This window comes from Ochotona curzoniae, unplaced genomic scaffold (assembly GCF_017591425.1).
Source record: "Ochotona curzoniae isolate NIBS_2020 unplaced genomic scaffold, NIBS_Ocur_1.0 contig_2294, whole genome shotgun sequence".
In the NCBI taxonomy this organism is placed as follows: Eukaryota; Metazoa; Chordata; class Mammalia; order Lagomorpha; family Ochotonidae; genus Ochotona; species Ochotona curzoniae.
Window position 1 is genome coordinate 1,507,542 of NW_024465405.1, and position 20,631 is coordinate 1,528,172.

At 51.9% G+C, this 20,631-nt stretch overlaps 1 protein-coding gene across 1 annotated transcript in view; it reads left to right on the top strand.

Annotated features, from left to right (window-relative positions):
* Window positions 1–17,248, top strand: part of EFHD1 (EF-hand domain family member D1) — a 32,510-nt gene extending 15,262 nt beyond the window's left edge. Inside the window, exons 2-4 of the mRNA XM_040972467.1 lie at window positions 6,363–6,510; window positions 12,260–12,394; window positions 17,045–17,248. Coding sequence (XP_040828401.1) covers window positions 6,363–6,510; window positions 12,260–12,394; window positions 17,045–17,179 — 418 coding nt within the window. The 3' untranslated portion in view covers window positions 17,180–17,248. The remainder of the gene's footprint in view (window positions 1–6,362; window positions 6,511–12,259; window positions 12,395–17,044) is intronic.
* Window positions 17,249–20,631: the final 3,383 nt, after the last annotated feature.

A 20,631-nucleotide genomic window follows, 5' to 3' on the forward strand; every position in this document is an offset into this window, starting at 1 on the left:
TGTTTTCAGACAAAACTTGGGACACACATAAATTTAAAGATTGTTTTTTTTTGGAAAGTCAGATTTACAAAGAGAAAAAGAGACAAAGATTTTCCATCCATTGGAAATCGATCCATCCATTCTCCAAGTGACCACAATGGCCAGAACTGAGCCAATTTGAAGTCCGCAGCCAGGAGCCTCCTCTAGGTCTCCCACTTGGGTGCAGAGTCCCAACACTTTGGACCATCCTCAACTGCTTTCCCAGCCACAAGCAGGAAGCTGGGTGGGAAGTGAAGCAACCAGGATACAAACTGGCATTCATATGGGATGCCAGAATTTGCAGGTAGAGGATTGGCCTCTTGAGCCATCATACCACTCCCTTCCCGCTCCCCCCTTCCCACACATAAATTTAAGAATGTGCCTGGAGATTGAAGAAGAGCAGGGTCTGAGGGGTTTGAAGCCGCTCAGAGGGCCCAGCACCAGCTGTTTGGTTTGAAAAGGCAGCATCTAGTTTTCATATAAGGACTTTCTGTGTAGAGACCTGGGTCCTGGGGGTCTCTGGGACATGGCACCACCCTCTCTTTCCAGGCAGTTTCTGGGACACTGGCCCCCTCCTGAGAGCCCAGTGTGGGGGAGGCTGGGAAACTGCGCACACAAAGACTGGCTGGCCTTCCTTTCTTCCTTAGGGCAGGACAGCTCCGGGGAGCTGAAAACCAAGAAAACCCAGGGGCCCTGCCCAGTAGGAGCCGAGAGAATGGGTGATTCATGCACCGGAGAGGGGCCCAGCCTGGCCTGGACACTGGAAACCGGCCCTTGCCCCTTTTGGTGGGATGAGGGAGTTGGGTCACGTGGGCTCCCTCGGGCCAGGCTGCCAATGGTCCCTTCCTTGCTCCAGCATTCGGGGATGGCTCCAGGGAAGGGCCTTGTCCTCCTCTGGACAGATCTGGCATGAGGGACTGGGTAGGTCCCCCAGAGGGAGCTGGGGTGTGCAGCTGTCTCCCTGCAGACAACTATGGCTTTGTTCAAAGGGTCTTCCCTCTAACTGCTGCCTGGAACCACTCCCCTACCCCTTGCTGGAGTCACCTCCTCTGGACCCTCCCTAACTCCATGAGGGCTTGCAATTGTAATTAAGGGGAAGTAGGTGTGGAAGGAGCTAAGATATTGGTGGAGGAGCTAGGGCCTTAGGGGAACTCTGACCAGCATTTGCAAAAATGTGAGCAGGCGGGAGGAAAAGAAACAGTATTTTGGTGATTGGTGTGGGCAGAAGGACAGGGTCCTGGCTCGGCTCAAAGGGAGAAAGGAGCTCCACGGAGTGCTGAGGGTCCCATGGTGGCCATGGCGGCCCTCTCCAGCAAGGTCTGAGAAGGGCCTGAGTTTGGGCAATGTTCCAGGAGGTCAGGGTGGTAACCACAGGTGCATCAGGGAGGGGACGAGAGATGGTTCCAGAATGATGAACAAGTCGGCCTCCAGGGACCTCGAGAGGGAGGAGTTCCAGGCTGCTGGCTCTGGCTTGGTCCAACTCTAGCCACTGGACATTTGGGAAATGTAACTAGCACATGCAGGGTCTCGGTCGGCCGGTCGGTAAGTAAACCTTGATTGAGTGCGAGCAAGAGAGAGGGAGGGAGATCTGTGAAGGGGCTCCTGGGTGCCTCCCTCTGTGCAGGTGACTGAGGGTGGTGTCCACGCAGTGGGTGTGCACGACACCCTGAGAGGGGCTGTCATCATTCCTCCCAGGACGGCTGTTAGGATCCTAAGGCCTGGGGCGACACTTTGAGCTGGCCAGTGGCAGTCACTAACTCCTGAAACCCTATCACATGCACCCACAGGATGGTCAGTGGCCGCTGTGGGAAGAGCAGATGCGAGCAGTGAAGGCGGACAAGTGAAGATTCCCTGCCTGGCATTTACACAAACACGCACCACCATCACCATCACCACCACCATCCCACCTGGGTGCCTGGATTTTACACACACACACACACACACACACACACACACCTGGCTTTTACACACACACCACTACCATCACCACCCCACACGCCCACCCGTACCCCTACCACCTGCGTGCTGGGCTCAGCTTTTCCCCACCCACTGAGAGAAGCTGAAATTCCTTTAGTCTGTTGCCCGGAGTTTTTTCATTGGAAAGTCAGATATATGGAGAGGAGGAGAGACTGGGAGGAAGATATTCTGTCCAATGATGCACTCCCCAAGCGGTCGCAATAGCCGAAGCTGAGCCAGTCCGAAGCCAGGATTCTCTTCCAGGTCTCCCATGAGGGTGCAGGGTCCCAAAGCTTTGAGTCATCCTCTGCTGATTTTCCAGGCCACAACCTGGCAGCTGGATGGGAACTGGGGCCATCTGGATTAGAACTGGCCTCCAAATGGGATCCCGGCGTGTGCAAGGCAAGGACTTTAGCCACTAGGTTACTGCACCAGGCCCGCTGAAGTCTTTTCTAACATTTTTCCCAATGGCCATTTAAAGGCCTAAAAACTAAGTCTTTTCCCCAATCTTCTGGATTGCAATCAATCAGAGAAAGAGGCTAAGTGCTCCCCTCCATCCCACGTGATCCTAGGTTTGCTGGGCGATGGGGAAGCCTCAGCCACCCCTCCCTCCTTTGCCTTTGGCCTGGGATAAGGCCAAATCCCTGCCTTGATCCCTGATCTTTGCTTATCATTCTCCTATCCTGGGCATTTCCCTGAGGTCCTCAACTACTGCCTCTGCCCTTGGCCTTTCCCTTCCTGCCTCTGCTATCCCCTTGGTGGGGGCCACATGGGAGCCAGGTCCTCCATGTACCACCCCTCCTGGCAGCAACCTCCCCCACCACACAACTTGCAGGACAGCCACGTTGCGTGCTGTTTCTTTCAGAAGGTCAGATTACATGAGACCCCAACCGGGGGGGCTTTTAATGCAAGATCACCAAGAGTTTCCCCCAGGGTGCCCAGGACCTCTTCCCATCCCAGCCCAGAGCTCCATGTGGCAGCTGCCTGTGTGCTTCTTAGCAGTGTTGGAAGGCTCTGGAAAGTTCCATGCTGCCAAAACCAGGGTCCTGCAGTTGCAAGAACCACAAGTCCATGCAACAGAGACACACAGGCTGTCTCCAAGAGTTCTCTTCATGTGTCGGGTCCTTGAGTGTCGGCTGCTTTGCCAGAAGGCTCTTTGTTGAGCTGGCACCCATCAGTCTCCATGGATGCAGCCCAGCTCTGGCTGCTGGGCCACACGTCCCTGGCCAGGCCTAAGCCTGCACAGAGTGGAGCAGACCATCGCAGGGTGGGAGAGGTGGTGGAGGGCTGCAGCCTCCTTTACTCTGGCCCAGGAATGTCAATCTTTTCTGGTGTGACTTCACTCCAGACACCTTCCTGCAGCTTCCTGAACTCTGCTGCACCCCCCATCCCCCCCGTCATTAGGCGTGCAGCCATGGCGCTGTTGGCTGGTGTTTTAGAATCCGTGCCTGGAACTCGGCGCTGGGGCGGGGAGAGTCACTGCCCGTGATTATCCTGTAGGGATGCCATTTCAAGTCCCAGCTGCTCCGCTTTCCATCCAGCTCTCTGCTCGTGTGCAGAAGGTGGCCTAAGTACTTGGGCTCCTGAACTGGTGTGGGAGACCCAGAACGATATAGCTGGCATCCAAACCAGGCAGTGCGGTTGGGAATGATGGTATCCTAGGGGGCGCCTTAAGTTCTAGTATCATGATGCCTAGCCCCGATTTTTTTTTTTTAAAGATTTATTTTTATTATTTTTTTATTGGAAAGGCGGATATACAGAGAGGAGAGACAGAGAAGAAGATCTTCCGTCCGATGATTCACTCCCCAAGTGAGCGCAACGGCCGATACTATGCCGATCCGAAGCCAGGAGCCTCTTCCGGGTCTCCCACGCGGGTGCAGGGTCCCAAAGCTTTGGGCCGTCCTTGACTGCTTTCCCGGGCCACAGGCAGGGAGCTGGAAGGGAAGTGGGGCTGCCGGGATTAGAACCGGCGCCCATATGGGATCCCGGGTGTGCAAGGCGAGGACCTTTAACCACTTGCGCCACCGCGCTGGGCCCAAGCCCCGATTTTTTTTAAGTTGGACTCGTTTTTAGCCAACAACATAAGTTATTGCTTCCTTTTAAAAAGATTTTTTTAAGAAAGGCAGATTTACAGAGAGGAGAGAGAAAGAATCTTCCATCCACGGGTTTACTCCTCAAATGGTCATAGTGGCTGGAGCTGAGCAGATCTGAAGCCGGGAGCCAGGAGGCTCTTCCAGGTCTCCCGTGTGGCTGTTGGGGTCCAAGGATTTAAACCACCTTTCCTCTGCTTTTCCAGGAAAAATAACAGTGATCTGAATCGGAAGGGGAGCCACTGGGATTCAAACTGGCACCCATGTGGATGTTGGCGTTGCAGGCAGAGATTAGCCCGCTAGTGCCACTATGCTGTTTCCTTTTTTAAAGCACTGACAAAGCCCCCTTGGAAGCCACCAGATCCCAGGCTGGTCCATCTGCCTTTTGTTTGAGTGAACTTCAGGAGGGAATTGGAACTCAAAGATGATTTTATCTTGGTGTAAACCTTGTTACATAGCACGGCCTTTCTGAAAAGCTTGCTTGCTTCCTGGAGTCCCAGGAGCACTCGGCTGGGGAACAAAGACCCACAGTGGGGACTGCTGGAGAGTGTGGGGGCTGTGGGTGACCTGGGGCCCTCGGGGCAGGCCAAGGGGTGTGCCGAGTAGGGGAGGCCTGCGGGAGCATCTGCATTCCTGGGCCTCCCCCGGCTGGGCTGTCCCGCCTGGAATGCCGTGGCCTACAGGGTTGGAGCCCCAGCTGCCCACCAGCTACATTTGTCTATGCGAGGTGGGTGGGGGTGTTTGTTCCCAGCTATTGTCTTTGTGGTGGTAGGGGTAGGTATAAAAATGTGCTCATTTGTTGAATTTAAAAAAAGTCTCCCCTAATTAACTATGTAAAGATTGTCACAAATATAATAAAAAAAAATGAAAAAAAAAGTCAATAAAAAAGAAAGTCTGTTGGGTCTGACATGGTAGCCTAGTAGCTAAAGTCCTCGCCTTGCATGAGACACCCATGTCCCATATGGGCACTGGTTCGTGTCCGGGCTGCTCCAGTTCTCATCCAGCTCCCTGCTTGTGACCTGGGAAGGCATTACAGTACAGCCAAGGCCCTGGGACCCTGCACCTGTGTGGGAGAACCGGAAGAAGCCCCTGGCTCCTGCCTTTGGATAGGCTCTGCTCTGGCCATTGAGACCGCTCGGGGAGTGAACCAGCAAACAGAAGATCTTTAACCTCCCCTTCTCGCTGGAAATCTGACTTTCCAATAAAAACATAAATCTTTTAAAAGATATAATAAATTAAAAAAACAATCTGTCAACACACATACCATGAGACAGGCTTAGCTGTAGTGTCCAAGTGCATACAGGACCGTAGGTGAGCTGGCCCACTCGAGGTTCCTGACTCACGCGTATTTGGCCATGCGTGTCTGACCAAGTCCGTAGTGTCACCAATCCTCAGGACTGTGCTGCTTTGTGGCTCGTGGCCCAAGCACTGTGCCTTTGTGCTGGAGAGATGTTTATTCTGTTGTACAAATGCCATGTCTGCCGGGGTGGGGCACCTTGTTTTTCTGCCCATATGCCCATGGGCAAGTGGGGCAGTTTCTAGTTGTGTCATTAAAGGAAATTTTTTTAAAAGATTTATTTTTATTGCAAAGTCAGATACATAGAGAGGAGGAGAGAGAAGAAGCTCTTCCATCCGATGACTCACTCCCCAAATGGCCGCAACGGCCAGAGCTGAGCCAATCTGAAGCCAGGAGCCAGGAACCTCTTCCAGGTCTCCCATGTGGGTGTAGGGTCCCAAGGCTTTGGGCCGTCCTCCACTGCTTTCCCAGGCCACAAGCAGGGAGCTGGATAGGAAGTGGGGCCATACGGGATTAGAACCAGTGCCCATATGGGATCCCAGCACGTTCTGGATGAGGACTTTAGCCACTAGGCCACCGCACTGGGCCCAAGGAAATGTTTTTTAAAGCAAGATGTTCATAGCTGAGTAACTAAGGGTCTGTGGGTAACAGAAAACAGGAAGGAAGTGATGGGAGGAGACCCTGCAAAGCCAAGTGCAGAGGATAAAGGTTGAGGGGATGGACTGGGCCAGGAGGGAGCCTGTGGTGTTTAGTGCTGGGCTCGATCCTAGGAACTGAGGAGAAATGAAGGGAGGGGCCTTTAGTCTCGGGCCAATGGGCGGCCTAGTGGAGAAGGCCAGAGGCATGGAACCACCTGCCTGCGACATCCTCCTGGGTGGCAGAGGCTGCTGGGGTGGCTGTGTGAGCCCCGCAAAGCAACAGGTGCCTTATGCGTTTTCAAGAAAGCAAGCGAAGGGAATCTATGCAGACCTAACTGTGGGACCTTCCTGTGTCGCTGGCAGGTACGACGCCGGGCGGGACGGCTTCATTGACCTCATGGAGCTGAAGCTGATGATGGAGAAGCTGGGGGCCCCCCAGACCCACCTGGGCCTGAAGAGCATGATCAAGGAGGTGGACGAGGACTTTGACGGCAAGCTCAGCTTCCGGGAGGTAACTGTCCTGGAGTGAGAGCTAGGGGCAGGGCATGAATATGAGAGAGTGTTGTTGGGATATTTACTTGCAATTTTGCTGTTAGACATCTTCTTGGAGATGAAAGATCCCACTGGCCTGGGAGAATGTTCTGGAAACTGATGAAGCCCACTCCCTCATTTTTGGTAAATGTAAAGAAGTTTGGAGGAGCCAACACAGTAGCCTAGTGGCTAAAATCCTCGCCTTGCACTTGCCGGGATCTCATATGAGTGCTGGTTCTAATCCCGGCTGAGCCACTTCCCATCCAGCTCCCTGCTTGTGGCCTGGGAAAACAGTTGAAGACGGCTCAAAGCCTTGGGACCTTGCACTTGTATGGGAGACCTGGAAGAAGCTCCTGGTTCCCAGCTTCAGATCAGCTCAGCTCCAGCTGTTGGAGCCACTTGGGGAATGCATCAGGGCACGGAAGATCCTCCTCTCTGTATATCTGACTTTTCAATAAAAATAACTAAATCTTTAAAAAAAAAGAAATAAGGAAACATGATCACCAGGATGTTCATATTAATGTATGGATGCAGAGGGTTTTATTTTTCTTATTTTTTATTTGAAGATGGATTTGAAAAAAGAGAGGAAGAGACAGAGAGATCTCCATCCCTTGGTTCACTCTTCAGATGAGAAGGGGCTGGTATAAAGGCAGGAACCTGGGCTTCTTCCGGGTCTCATGTGGGTGCAGGAGCTCAAACAGTGGGACCATCCTCGACTGCTTTCTCAAGCACGTAGGCAGGGAGCTGGATGAGAAGTGGAGCAGCCAGGACGTGAACCAGCACCCTTTAAGGGATACCAGCACTGTAGTTGCAGGAGGAGGCTTAGCGTGCTGTGCCACAGTGCCAGCTCCAAGTTTTTTTTTTTTCAATAGTGTACTTTTCGATCTATTGAAATGTTTCTTTTTTTTTTTTAAAAAAGATTTTTTAAAATTTTTTTGTTGCAAAGTCAGACATACAGAGAAGAGGAGAGACAGAGGAAGATCTTCTGTGCAGTGATTCACTCCCCAAGTAACCACAATGGCTGGAGCAGCAATGTTCTAAAGCCAGGAGCCTGGAGCTTCATCCGGGTCTCCCACGCAGGTGCAGGAACCCAAGGCTTTGGGCCATCCTTGACTGCTTTACTGCTTTCCCAGACCACAGGCAGGAAGCTGGATGGGAAGTGGAGCTGCCGGGATTAGAACCGTTGCCCAGATGGGATCCTAGTGCATTCAAGGCGAGGAGTTTAGGCCACCGAGCTGTGCCCGAAATGTTCCTTTTTTATAGTAAGCATTTAAACACAGGAACATAGGAGCAGGTGTTTGGCCTAATAGTTTAGATATCCATATCCTGAGTGGGAGTGTCTGGGTTTACTGCCTGCCTCCAGCTTCCTGCCAGTGCAGACCTGGGGAGGCAGTGGGGTCCTGCCACCCACATGGCACACCAGGCTTATGTTTCCAGCTCCTGACCCCAGCCCATGCTAGGGGGTTATTGTGGGCGTTTGGAGAGTGAACCAGTACATGGGAGAGCTGGCAGTCTATCTCTTTTCCTCCCAATAAAAACTAATTTTAAATATAAAAAACAACAAAACAATTAAACATGGGGGCTCTTACTTAGCCCACGGAGCCTTCCAGCAGGGCTCCATGGTCATGAACCCTGGAAGTCAGGAGCATCTTCTAGGGAGGAGCAGATGTGGTCCTCGCAGCCTGGTCCCCGGGTGTCTGAGAAGCTTGGTGAAAAACAGCATTCTGTCTTTAGAAAAAAGTCTGGGAATTTTATGCTGTGGGTGTGTTTTTGTTTTCTTCAAAGGCCTGTGGATGTGTCAGTTCGCAGCTTTGTTGGGGGTCACGTGTTCAGCAGGTGGGCAGGGTTCGGAAGCCGAGAGACACAGAGGCCTCACCTCCTGTTTTCCTTGTTGCATGTTGCTGGCTTACCACGTGTTGTGCCTGCCCGAGTCCCAGCAGGCTGGGGCTGTGTTTCATGTGGGAAGGGTGTGGGCCCAAGCTCAGGTCTCGGGCTGCTGTGCAGAGTGAATCACTCGAATATGTTCTTTGACTTTTGAACCTCAGTTTTCCTGTCTGTAAAATAGGCGTGTCTAGCTTTCTCTCAGGATGGCTGGTAAGAGCTGAATTCTCATTTTGTGCCCCCCACCAGAAACTCAATCTGCTGACCTTATCCATTGATTCCATTTTTCATGAACTTTCAGAAGCCCCCGTACAGATGCATGTTTAAGAGACCCAAAGTGGTATTTTGCTGGCGTGCCCAAAGTAGATGAATACTGAATGTGTGGGTCCCGGGCAGCCCTGGCTATGCTGGGTCAGCTGCTGCCCAGTCGTGTAGGCCTTGGGGACCCCTGGGTCGGGCCGATGAAATTCCCTGCTGTAGTTTCACAGGTCAGTCTTGCAGGGGGCACTGCTGCAGGTGTGGCGGCCTTCTGGCAGGTGACACAGGTGTAGCAGGCCTCGGAGCGTGGCCTCCAAGCCAGCACATGCTACTCTGGGCCTTCTTGAGATGTCCCTTCTTTTTCTCTGTCACTGGGGCCTCTTCTCTCTCTCCATAAACCAACCGGGTGATCGCTTGTCACTTGCCATCCACCTGCTCTTCCTCACTCGGTGGTGGGGGAACGTCTGTGAAACCTCGGGGAGCTGCAAAGTGACATTGCGGCCGCAAATCCCGGGTGTGGCGAGCTTGTGAACCTTGGTGCTTCCCTCTTTTATCTGCCACCTCTCCCTTCTCCCTCCCCACGTGTCCTCACACTCACAGTTAGCACATTTTCTAGTTCTGCAACAGTCCAGGCCTTGTGGACACAAATAGGCAGAGAAAGATGGGGCTGGGAGCAGCTGGAGAAATTGTCCTAGGGGGTGGTGATGAGCGGCTGGGACCAGATGAACTGGGAGCACCTGGAGTTCTTTCTGGAAGACTGAGCATGCTCAGGTCAATGTTGCCCTCTTAACTGGTTGCTTTTCTGAGCTGCTACTACATGGATCCCTAAAAAAGAACCTCTCCTGCTGACTGACAGGCACAGGCCCCTGTAAGCAGAGTTGCATAGTCTATTTTCTGCTACTAAGCCAGAGTGCTGGAGACAGAACGATTTACACAGAAAAGAGGTTTCTTCTGGCTCCCTTCAGTGCTGATGGAGCTGACACCTGCCACCTTCCAGGGAGGGACCAGTGGGGTGGACATGTCCTGAAGCGAGATCACATGGCAGGACAAAGACCCAGGCCTGTGAGAAAGGTGCAGACCCTGCTAATGACCTGCTCACCAGCATAAGGCCGTCACCTCTGCGTGCTACAGCCCCAGGGACCCAGCAGCAGGGACTGAGGGATGGGAACTGTCCGCCTGACTGCCTCGCTGACTTTGATGGCAGCTCCAAGCTGCTGTGCTCCCTGTGCCTGGGTCTCCATCTGTTCTGGGGGAGATGGAGTAAACAGAGAAGTTTATTTTGGTACGCAGGGTTCCGGTCCGATGGTCTGCAGCCTGCGGAGGCTTTGCTAGTGAGAGTGAGGTGCAGGTGGATGGCTGAAGGGAGCCCAGTGGCCTCAGTGAAACTCCAGGTCCTTGGGCTCTGGGCCTCATCGTAGGATCTGTGCAGCGGGCAGTGCCCTCCCCGAGTGAGGGATGCAAATGAGAGTGATTAGCTGCGAGGTGTCTCTGGGTGGCAGGGAAGGTCAGGGCTCACAGCCAGAGAAACACACTGCCCTCCAGGACGAAGGGCCTGGGCAAAAGTCAGGATTCAGAAAGGCGTCAGCAAGGCTTAACCTATCACTCTGCGTTAGGTACTGCTGGGCTCCGCTGTGAAGGTCTTTTCTCAGGGTGGATAGACATGCAAAAATAGACCTAGAAATCTAACATTTCCCTGCAGGCACTCGTGCATCAAGTAGCACCCAGAAATCTGGAAAATGCCTCGCTGCAACATAACTGAATGTCAGCTCGTACATTTGCTCTTTCTAGTGGAAGTTGACAATTCTATCCCTTGGTTCACGCTCTCAAAGCCTACAACAGCTGGGAGCTGGCAAAGCTGACTGGAAGCGGGAGTATGGGACTCAGCTTGGGTCTGCCTTGTTGGTGGCAGGGATGCGAGTTCTTGAGCTGTTGTCTGATGGGGTGCACATTAGCAGGAAGCTGGAATTAGAAGTGGAGCCATTGAACCCAGCCATCCAATATGGGATATGGGGAGTGCCAAGCAGCCACTTAACTGGCACAGCCAACACCAGCCTCGGATAGCAATTGTTGGACAAGCTTATGTGAATTATCTGAGGAGGAGAGCTAGGATGCTGCAGAATTGACTTGGGAGAGGCCAAGAAGATGAGAGAGCATACACCTGAGTTGAGCAAGTTTATTGACTTAGTTTATTCCATGGAGGCCTTAGGACAAGTGGCCTTTGAAGACTACTTCATTCAGGTCACGTTTTGGATGTGGAGGAAGAGGGTGGATTATTCAATATATGATGCAGGAATTGCTAATGAGTCATTTGGAAGAAAATATGGTTAATGATTCACCTCACAGGATGGGTCAGCGTTAATGCCAGAGATTAAATATTGACATGGTTTTTAACGAGAAGGCATACATGAGTTAGACAGAAACAAAAGTGATGGTTTGTTTAACTTTGGTGATGAGGAAGGTTTTTTCCAAGAATAACACTGATGCCAGAAAATGAGTGGTACAATTTGTGTAAAATTCCCAAAAGTTAAAAATTACCATAAACATAGTTAAAAGGCATGGGGCAAAACTAAGGTATTTGAAACATCCCAGATTCTCTGAGACCGCTTGGCAAAACAGCAAGGAAATATAATAATCTAATACAAAGAGTGGAATACATAGGAAAAAGAAAAGTAGCTTTTGGAAATGTCAAAATGGGGCCCAGCAGCATGGCCTAGCAGCTAAAGTCCTCACCTTGAACGCCCCATGATCCCATATGGACACTGGTTCTAATCCTGGCAGCTCCACTTCCCATCCAGCTCCCTGCTTGTGGCCTGGGAAAACAGTCGAGGATGGCCCAAAGCCTTGGGACCCTGCACCCGCGTGGGAGACCTGGAAGAAGTTCCTGGTTCTCGGCTACGGATTGGTGCAGCATCGGGTTTGCAGCTTACTTGGGGAGTGAATCATTGGACGGAAGATCTTCCTCTTTGTCTCTCCTCCTCTCTTTATATCTGACTTTGTAATTAAAAAAAATAATAAATAAAATAAATCTTTAAAAAAAAGAAATGTCACAGTGAAAGCTATGAGTTTTTTCATGATTGTAGACTAAGGCATCACTACTTTTTTGCTTTCATGGCTAATACTTAAGCTGTTGTAATTTTTCTTTTTAAAGATTATTTGCTTGACAGGCAAAGTTAGAGAAGTGTTTGGGGAGATGCAGAAATCTTCAGTCCGCTGACTGACTCCCCAGCTATTGCAGCAGCCGGGGCGAGGCCAGGCCTAAGCCATCAGGAGTCTTCTCCAGGTCTCTCCCATGGGTGCAGGGGCCATCTTCACTGTTTTCCCAGGCTCCATGGCAGGGAGCTGGGTCGGAAGTGGAGCAGCCTGGATTGGAACAGGGCTCTTGGGAGCGAAATGCCAACATTGCAGGCACTGATCACATCCACGGTGCCACAATGCCATCCCTCCATGAATGTTTTTGAAGGATTGAATCTAGGCAGTGGGAAGACTAGTTGAAACGGCGACACGTACTCTGCGTTTGGTGGCTACTTCTAGGGGCCAGTCACCAAGCACTGACCTGGACTTCACTCCCGTTCTCTGCCCTCTTCCCGCAGTTTCTGCTCATTTTCCACAAGGCTGCGGCCGGGCAGCTACAGGAAGACAGTGGGCTGATGGCACTGGCCAAGCTCTCGGAGATCGACGTGGCCCTGGAGGGTGTCAAAGGTGCCAAGGACTTCTTCGAAGCCAAGGTGAGTGCCTTCCTGGGCCTCAGCAGGAGGACCCATTGAGGTCCACTCGCGTGAACTTAGCACGGATGCATGGAGCCGCATCATGTGCCATCATCGAGAACCAAATGCCACGCAGAAAAGCAGGTTCCTGGCATGAGGCTCCAGTGGGCGGGCTGCTCCAGGGCTCCAAGACCGGCTCTCAGTCTACGCTCTCCTCGACACACAAACCACAGCTATCTCCTTCAACAGCTGCCATGCCCTCTGGACCCTAGACACTTGGGTTGTGAAAAGTGGGCAGAAGGCAGGGCAGCTTGTGCTGCCCCTGCACACACAGTGGGTATTAGCTCCGTTGCCCAGGGTTGGGCTTTGGGAAGGGATCTCCAGGCATGACCCAAAGCCCTTCCAGGTGCTTTCCTTCTTTCCTGTGGCTAACTTCCCTTGTACAGGCTGCCCCCACGTGTGCCCATGTGTGCGTCCAGAGCATCAGTGTGCCAGCAGGGACACCTCAGTGCCTGTCTCCTCTGCTGCCTCGGTTTCTCCAGCTGTACAGTGGGTATGACAGTAGGGTTGCCTCACCAGTTCAGTGATGATGCGTGTGGGAAATGTTGAACAGGTGCCTGGCTCCCCTCCCTCCCCAGCACTTGGCAGCTGGTGTGAACTGTTGGGACTCCTGAGTGCCCAGGAAGGCACAACCTCTTTTGTGGCATTGCAGCTGATTCCAAGTACTTGCCCAGAGGCTGGTGAACTTGGGAGTCTTTTCCTGGAGCTTGTGCAGACCCATCCCTAGGCAGGGTTCCATTCCCACTTAGATGCTGCTTCTTAACAGATGCTGTGGTCGCGACCACTCTGCAAATTCTGCAGCCTGATTTATTCAGGTGATGTAAAGCCCTCAGTTTTGCCGTGAACAAGCAGATGGGATGTTGCTGTCTCTGTCTCTTTCTTCCTAAAGATAAATAGAGGGGCCAGAGCCATGGCACAGTAGGCTACGCCTTTGCCTTTACTCTGGCATCCCATAGGAATGCCTGTTTGAGTCTTGGCTGCTTCACTTCCATCACCTGCTGCCGACTAAAGTGAACGTTGATAAATCGGGACTTGGTATTCTGATGTGGGGTGCTTTGGAAACCACCCCACCACCACAAACGTTTTAATGTTGTCCTTGTAAAAGTTAGACAAGCATAGTAACACAGCAAAAACTGGGAACAGCCAAGCCCTCCGTCATGAAGGCCTTGAGTTTATTGTGGCGCATGCACGTGAGGGCAGCCTTTGTGGTGCGAGAGGTGACAGTGTGAACGTGCGTACTTGGACCCCAGATGAGATGCCTGCGTCCCACCTCAGAGAGCCTGGGTTCAATTCCTGGCTCTGGCTTCCTGCTCATGCAGGCCCCAGGAGGCAGCAGTAATGGCTGCAGTGACTGGGGTCCTGCCACTCACCTGCCACATTGACCTCCCAGTTCCCAACTTGCCGTAAGTCCAGTTCTGACCATTTCAGGCATTTGGGAAGTGAGCCAATAGAAGTTCTTTCTTTTTTGTCTTCCTCTGCATCCCTCTCTCGCTCTGCCTGCCAAAGTTAAAGAAAAAAACCAAAATAATACTTTTGAAAAAGAATCATGTTAAATTCACCTGGATATTGATATGCAGAAGTATATAGCAATGGTTCCATCTGAGGGAGCATGTTTTATATTTCTGTGGTGTTTTATGACAAGCGTGTATTTATTTATATAGCCAGGAGAAAAGATGAAAGCCAGCACAATAAACTTTTTTTCCCTGTGTTGACATGTTCCCACGTCTGCCTCCTCACCCACACTCAAAGACAGGATTGGTGTGTCAACCTGGTAATTATAGCACCTGCTGTCCGGTGGCTCTCGACGAACGTCCCCACAAGGGGTGATTGGAAGGCATCATCACCCCAGTTTGGGAGGGGCCCCTAGGAGCTGGCACTGGTGACGGACAGTCCAGGATGAATGGGGACACACCTTGTAATCAGGGGGAAGGAAGGCGTGCCTGGCGTGGGAACCGCAAGAGTTAGGACCAGAGTGCTGGGGGGCAGGGCGGGTTTGGAAGCTGGGAGGTGTCCAGATGTGGGGAGCACACACACAGAACATATAAGGAGCAGGGCAGGGGTGTGGTGGGAGGAGCAGGGGACGCCAAGATGAAAGTGTGGTGACCAGGGGATGGGCCAGCATTTCCCACCCTGTGGTTTCTGAGATTAGCTGGCACCTGGATGCTCTGACACGGCGACAGGCGCTCCAGCCTCCCCTACGCATGGGAAGTCCTTCTCAGGACACCTAAGGGGCTGGCCAGGCTTCCCTGGTCCCCGCCCCGTCTATCTGGGATTTCTCCCAGGGTGGTGTGTAGGGTGTGGAATCACTCCAGCTGGGCAGGTGGTTCCAGTGTGCCCAGTCAGGCTTGGCTAGTACAGCTGCAGGCGCTGGAGAACATTTGGACTGTGTGTATGTGTGTGTGCGTGCAAGCATGTGTGCATGTGTGCAAAGCCTTCACAGAATCAGGGGTAGGCAGTGTGGGGTTGGCCTTGCAGGGAAGGTTCCATTGGTGGCTCGTGTGAGAGGAGTACCAATGGGGCTGAGGTGCGTGGGTGAAAGGGGACCCGTTAGCAGAGAAATGGATGATGTTTTCTGTCAGGGCAGGAAGTGTGAGGTGACCCCACACAGGCAAAGCCCACCCCTTCACTCAATGGATATCATGTCCATTTCCAGAACCTTCTGCTTGCCTCCTGGGTGTGTAGAACCGGCCTCATGCAGCTAAAGGGTGTGTTTTTCTGGGGATCCAGAAGGGTGTGTTTTTCTGTGTCTGTCTGGGGATCCTTGTGGCTGTAGTGGCGCTGCTAGGAAAGGTAGAGATACCAGACTTTGACAGTCCCAGGAAAGCTGCCTCCTCACCTGTCCATTCTCAGATCAGCAGTTGACCAGGGCTGGCATCTATCATTATGCTGCCTGGGCTCTCTCGGACCCTCAGGATTTGTGCCAGTTTTTTTTTTTTTTTCATTCATTCAAAAGCAGAGTTACACAGAGAGAAAGACACACACATCTTCCAACTGCTGGTTCACTCCCCAAATGGCCATTAATGGCTGGGGCTGGGCCGTGTCAAAACCCGGAGCCTAGAATCCCACCTGAGTCTCTGACCTGGACAGCAGTTCCCCAAGGGTCGTCTTCTGCTGGTTTTCCAGGTACATTAGCATAGAGCTGGTGGGATTTTTTTTTTTTTATTGGAAAGGCGGATATACAGAGAGGAGAGACAGAGAGGAAGATCTTCCATCCGATGATTCACTCCCCAAGTGAGCACAACAGCTGATGCTATGCTATCCGAAGCCAGGAGCCTCTTCCAGGTCTCCCACGCAGGTGCAGGATCCCAAGGCTTTGGGCTGTCTTCCACTGCTTTCCCAGGCCACAAGCAGGGAGCTGGATGAGAAGTGGAGCTGCCAGGATTAGAACCGGCGCTCATATGGGAGCCTGGCGCATTCAAGGCGAGAACTATAGCCACTAGGCCACTGCGCTGGGCCCAAGTGTTTTTTTTTTAAGATTTTAAAATTTGTATTGGAAAGGAAGATTTGCAGAGAGGAAGAGAGACAGAGGAAGAGACAGAGGAAGATCTTCTGTCAGTTGATTCACTACCCAAATTGCTGCAATGGCCAGAGCTGAGTCAATTTGAACCTAGGAAGCAGGAGTCTGGAGCCTCTTCCAGGTCTGCCACACAGGTGTAGTGTCCCAAGGCTTTGAGCCATCCTCCACTGCTTTGCCAGGCTGTACACAAGGAGCTAGAAGGGAGATGGAGCAACCGGGACACAAACTGTATGGGATGCTGGTGCTTGCAGGCAGAGGATTAGCCATTGAGTACCAACCCAAAAGATGAGTTCTAAAGCAGAGGGTTTTAGGTGGATCTATTAATTAGGAAGTCACTGACATCAGATTATTTGGTTTGGAACTCCACCAAGGTCATCAAAACGGGTGGTAGAGGCTGATTTAGAGCAAAAATTTTCTTAGCGTAAAAGCAGTATTGAATGACAATGTAGACACTGAGGAAAGCTGTAAGGTCAGCAAGTGTCCCTGTGCTACGAGCTGATTGATACCCTCCCAGGCAGAATCTGTGGCTCAGCCAGCTAAGTCGCCATCTGCAATGCCAGCATCCCACCCAGGCGCTCTCCGTCTGCTCCACTTCTGATCCTGCCACCTGCTGATCGCTTGGGAAAGCAGTGGAGGTTGGCCCTGGTGCTTGGGCCCCTGTACCCAGGTGGGAGACCTGGAGGATGCTCCTGGGCCCTGACTTAAGCCGGACCAGCCAGAGTGAAGCAACACATGGAAGTTTGTGGACATTCTGTGTGTATGAGCTCACGTGTGCCTGCCCCCCTCTGTCTCTTCCCCCTCTGCCTTCCAAATACATTTTAAAACAAAATCCCAGTGGGCCTCACTTTTTCTTTTCCTCTAGGTAAAAATATTTGTTGTGATAATAGAAGCACGTGAAAGGGGTGGTATACACGGATGCTCAACAGTTGCCTGAGGCAGGAGTCAGGAGACCTGGCTGCGGAGTTGGGACACACCTGCCAACTGGAGGGATGGGGCGTTGGCTGGGGGCCCCGCTGGCCATGGTTGCTGGTCCCTTGGCAGAGGTGTCCGTGTGCTCACATTTCTCTTCCTGCCCTTCCTCTTCCTCTCCGCAGGCCCGCGCCCTGTCCTCTGCCAGTAAGTTTGAAGCTGAGCTAAAGGCTGAGCAGCATGAGCGGAAGCGAGAGGAGGAGGAGAGGAGGCTCCGCCAGGCGGCCTTCCGGGAACTGAAGGCCACTTTCAGTACATAGTCCAGCCAGCCTTGACTGCCATCCACAGCTGTGCCTTACTTCCTAGGAGGACACGACCGGGCATGTCCACCGTGAGCCAGCTACCTACCGCCCCATGCCAACTCCTTAGCCTTGTAGGGGTGGCAAGGGGCTGCCTCTCTCCTTCACAGTAACCTGGGATGGCCAAGTGTCCCTGCTCTCCTCTCTGTCCTTACCCTTCGCTGGGGCCAGATATGCCACCTCCTCTTGGTGGCCTGCCTTGTTGCCCGATGCTGATCTTCACCCGGCAGAGGACTGTCACCTGCATTATATGTACGCTTCTCTCTGCCATGGTCCCACTGCCCTGTCGCTCAGCTTCTGCTGTGTGTTGGGGTAAGGGAGGACAGCAGAAAACTCTACGTTCTCCCACCCCCACATGGGGCACAGCACGCTGGCAGCCACCCCGCACTGCCACAGGCCCGCCTTCCTCATGACCCCCTGCAGATCCCAGCCTCTCTCCCACCCCTAATACTGCACACTACTGAGCTACAAGACTGACAAAAATCATTAGAAGTAACCATGAGAAGGAGGATGGAAATTGTGACTCTGCAAAATCTATTACGTGGTCTCCTGGAATACCTAGTTTAAGTTCCACCATCCCCTTGCCTTGAGCCCAAGTCCAGCGTCTGCTCCAAGCTAAATTGACCCTCCCCAAACCCCCAATCCCTCACCACCTAGGGTAGATTTTTAAATCTTAGGGTTTCTTGGACTCCCTCTCCTATGCCAGGGGTTTGCTACAAGTTTTTAAAATATATATACAGATATTACATTTCCTAACGTCCTAATCATTACTTCTCTTTTGTAACTGCTATCTTTACAATAAAGGAAATGCCTACCTTTTGATCTCAGAGCTGCTTCTTTTTCAATAAACTGTGCCAGTGAACTTGGCCATCGACATGCCTGTAGTCTTGTTTGGAGCAGGGGCTCCATGCAGCCCTGAGCCGCTGTGCACTGCCCATCCCCGCTGCTTACAGTTGAGAACTGAGAGTTGTTTTTCACTCGTTTTGCATCCAATGTGTTGAGGTTGGCAGCTGCTGCCCACCCACCCCCCTCCTTGCCCTCAGGATGGTTCAGCTGCAGGTGGAATCTAGCTCCGTTTCTGTTGCTTCCCAAGCCCTTGTATAACCCAGGGCATTTAGGGACCAGCCGAAGGACCACTGACCTAGGAAGCTCCACAGGGAGCGCCATGCTGTTTCTGCACCAACCCAGCACCTGCGGATCCCAGGCTTCATTTTCTCCCAGTTTCCTCAGCTTGAATGCGTGGGGAGTCCCCCCACACAGATTGGCCTCCTGTGCGTTTAGCCCAGTGAGAGGAGAACTCACGTCCACATGAAAACCAGCGGCCCGTGGACTTCAGGGGTGGCTGTAGACATGATCGCAAGGACGTGGAAGCGATGCAAGGACGTGGAAGCGATGAAGACGGCCTTCAGGCCAACGCTGGAGTGCAGTAGGTCATGTCGGCGCTTGCAACAGTGGCAGCCCAGGTCATGGTGTCAGTTGGAGTCCAGTCTGCTTTGTTTCAGATCCAGCTCCCTGCTAATGCATGTGGAAAAATAATGGAAGAGGGCTCGAGTACTTGAGACCCAGACTCTCAGTGCGGAAGAGCTAGATGGAATTCCTGTCTTTCACCATGGGGCTGGTGTGGTGGTTCAATAGGCTAATCCTCTACTTGCAAGTGCCATTATTAGGCAGATTTAGGGGATAGCACAATGGTTCAATTGTCTAATCCTCTGCCTTCAAGCGCTGGCAGCTTTTCAAATAAGAAACAGGTCTTTTGAAACAATGTTAAAACTAGAAGCAAATGTTTGGCACAATGGCCAAGCTGCTGCCTGCCGTGCCTGCCTCCCACAGCCTACCGCCTGGCCCTGAGTTCCGACATTGCTTTAGGTCCAGCTTCCTGCTAATGTGCAACCTGGGAGGCAGCAGGGGATGGCTCAAGTGCTTGGTGCCCTGCATGGAATTCCGAGCTCCTGGCTGTGGCCTGGCCCAGCCCTGGCTGCTACAAGTATTTAAGGAGTGAACCAGTGGATGGAGATCTCTATCTGCCACTGTCTTTCAAATAAATAAATAATACTAAAATGAAGTCTTAGACATGCATTGCTACTATAACACCAGCAAAACACATGCTACTGTTACCATCACTACTGTGCGCAGGTGAACAAAGACAACGGCCAGGGTTGCTCTGCAAGGAAAAGAGGTTTGTTCATTCACAGTCACACTCTGACAACCCCTTATATGTGGACTGCAACCTTTCCCTGCACCAAAGTACATTTGTCTCTTAATTCTATTTTGTAAGAACTTCCCCCCCTATTTAACTACTGTTCAGAGTTAGAATGCCAAAGCACGTTTGGGGAGATGCAACTCAAACCACAACTGATATTCCAGTCACTACTGCTTTCAACAAACGATCCCAAAGTGTTCAGGGGGTTGCAGCTGGCATTGAGAGTTAACCTGTAATCACACCAATGTACCACACTGGCATCCTGGTTGCTCTGCTCCCTATCCAACTTGCTGCTAATGCACCCAGAAAAGCAGCAGAAGATGGTCCCAGGGCTGAGGCTCCTGACGCTCTTGTGGGAGACACAGGTGGAGTTTGGAATGTTGGCTTTGGCATGGTATAACCCTGGCTATTTGGAGCATTTGGGAAGTGGACCCACAAGTTGAAGATGTGTCTCTATCTTTGCATTTCAAACACATAAATGAGAGAATCTTAAGAAAGGAAAGCCTAGCCTATTGGCTTAAAACCATCATTTTTGTTAATGCTGATTATGCTTCAAGGGATCAGGCATTCAGATGCAGCCCGCTTGTCCTTCTTCCTGCCATCTCAGGCTTCCGCACTGGGCTGACTGCAGCTTTACTCCCTGCTGGCTGGCTGTGGATTCTGCAGCAGACTGCCAGTCAATGCGGGTACTATTTACACTAGTTTTCCATATTGGCTTGAGTTGCTTACAGCCCCAGGGCATCTGGGCTTGATTAAAAGCACACCATTTCTTTTCTTTTTAAAAATATTTATTTATTCATTTTTTATCAAAAGTCAGATCTACAGAGAGGAGAGACAGAGGAGTGCTGGTTCACTTCTCAAGTGGCTGCAACTGATCCAGACCTGAACTGATTCGAAGCCAGGAGCCAGGAGCTTCTTCTGGGTCTCCCACATGGGTACAGGTACCTGAGGCTTTGGGCCATCCTCTGCTGCTTTCCCAGGCCACAACTAAAAAGCTGGAAAGAGGTGGAGGAACTGGGAGGCAGACCGGTGCCTCTATGGGATTCTGGCACAAGCAAGGTGAGAAGCAATGGGTTGTTCGTTGATTTAGTCTTTTAAAGATTTGCTTTTATTACAAAGTCAGATATACTGATATACAGAGAGGAGGAGAGACAGAGAGAAAGATTTCCATCCAATATTCACTCCCCAAGTGGCCACAATGGCTGGAGCTGAG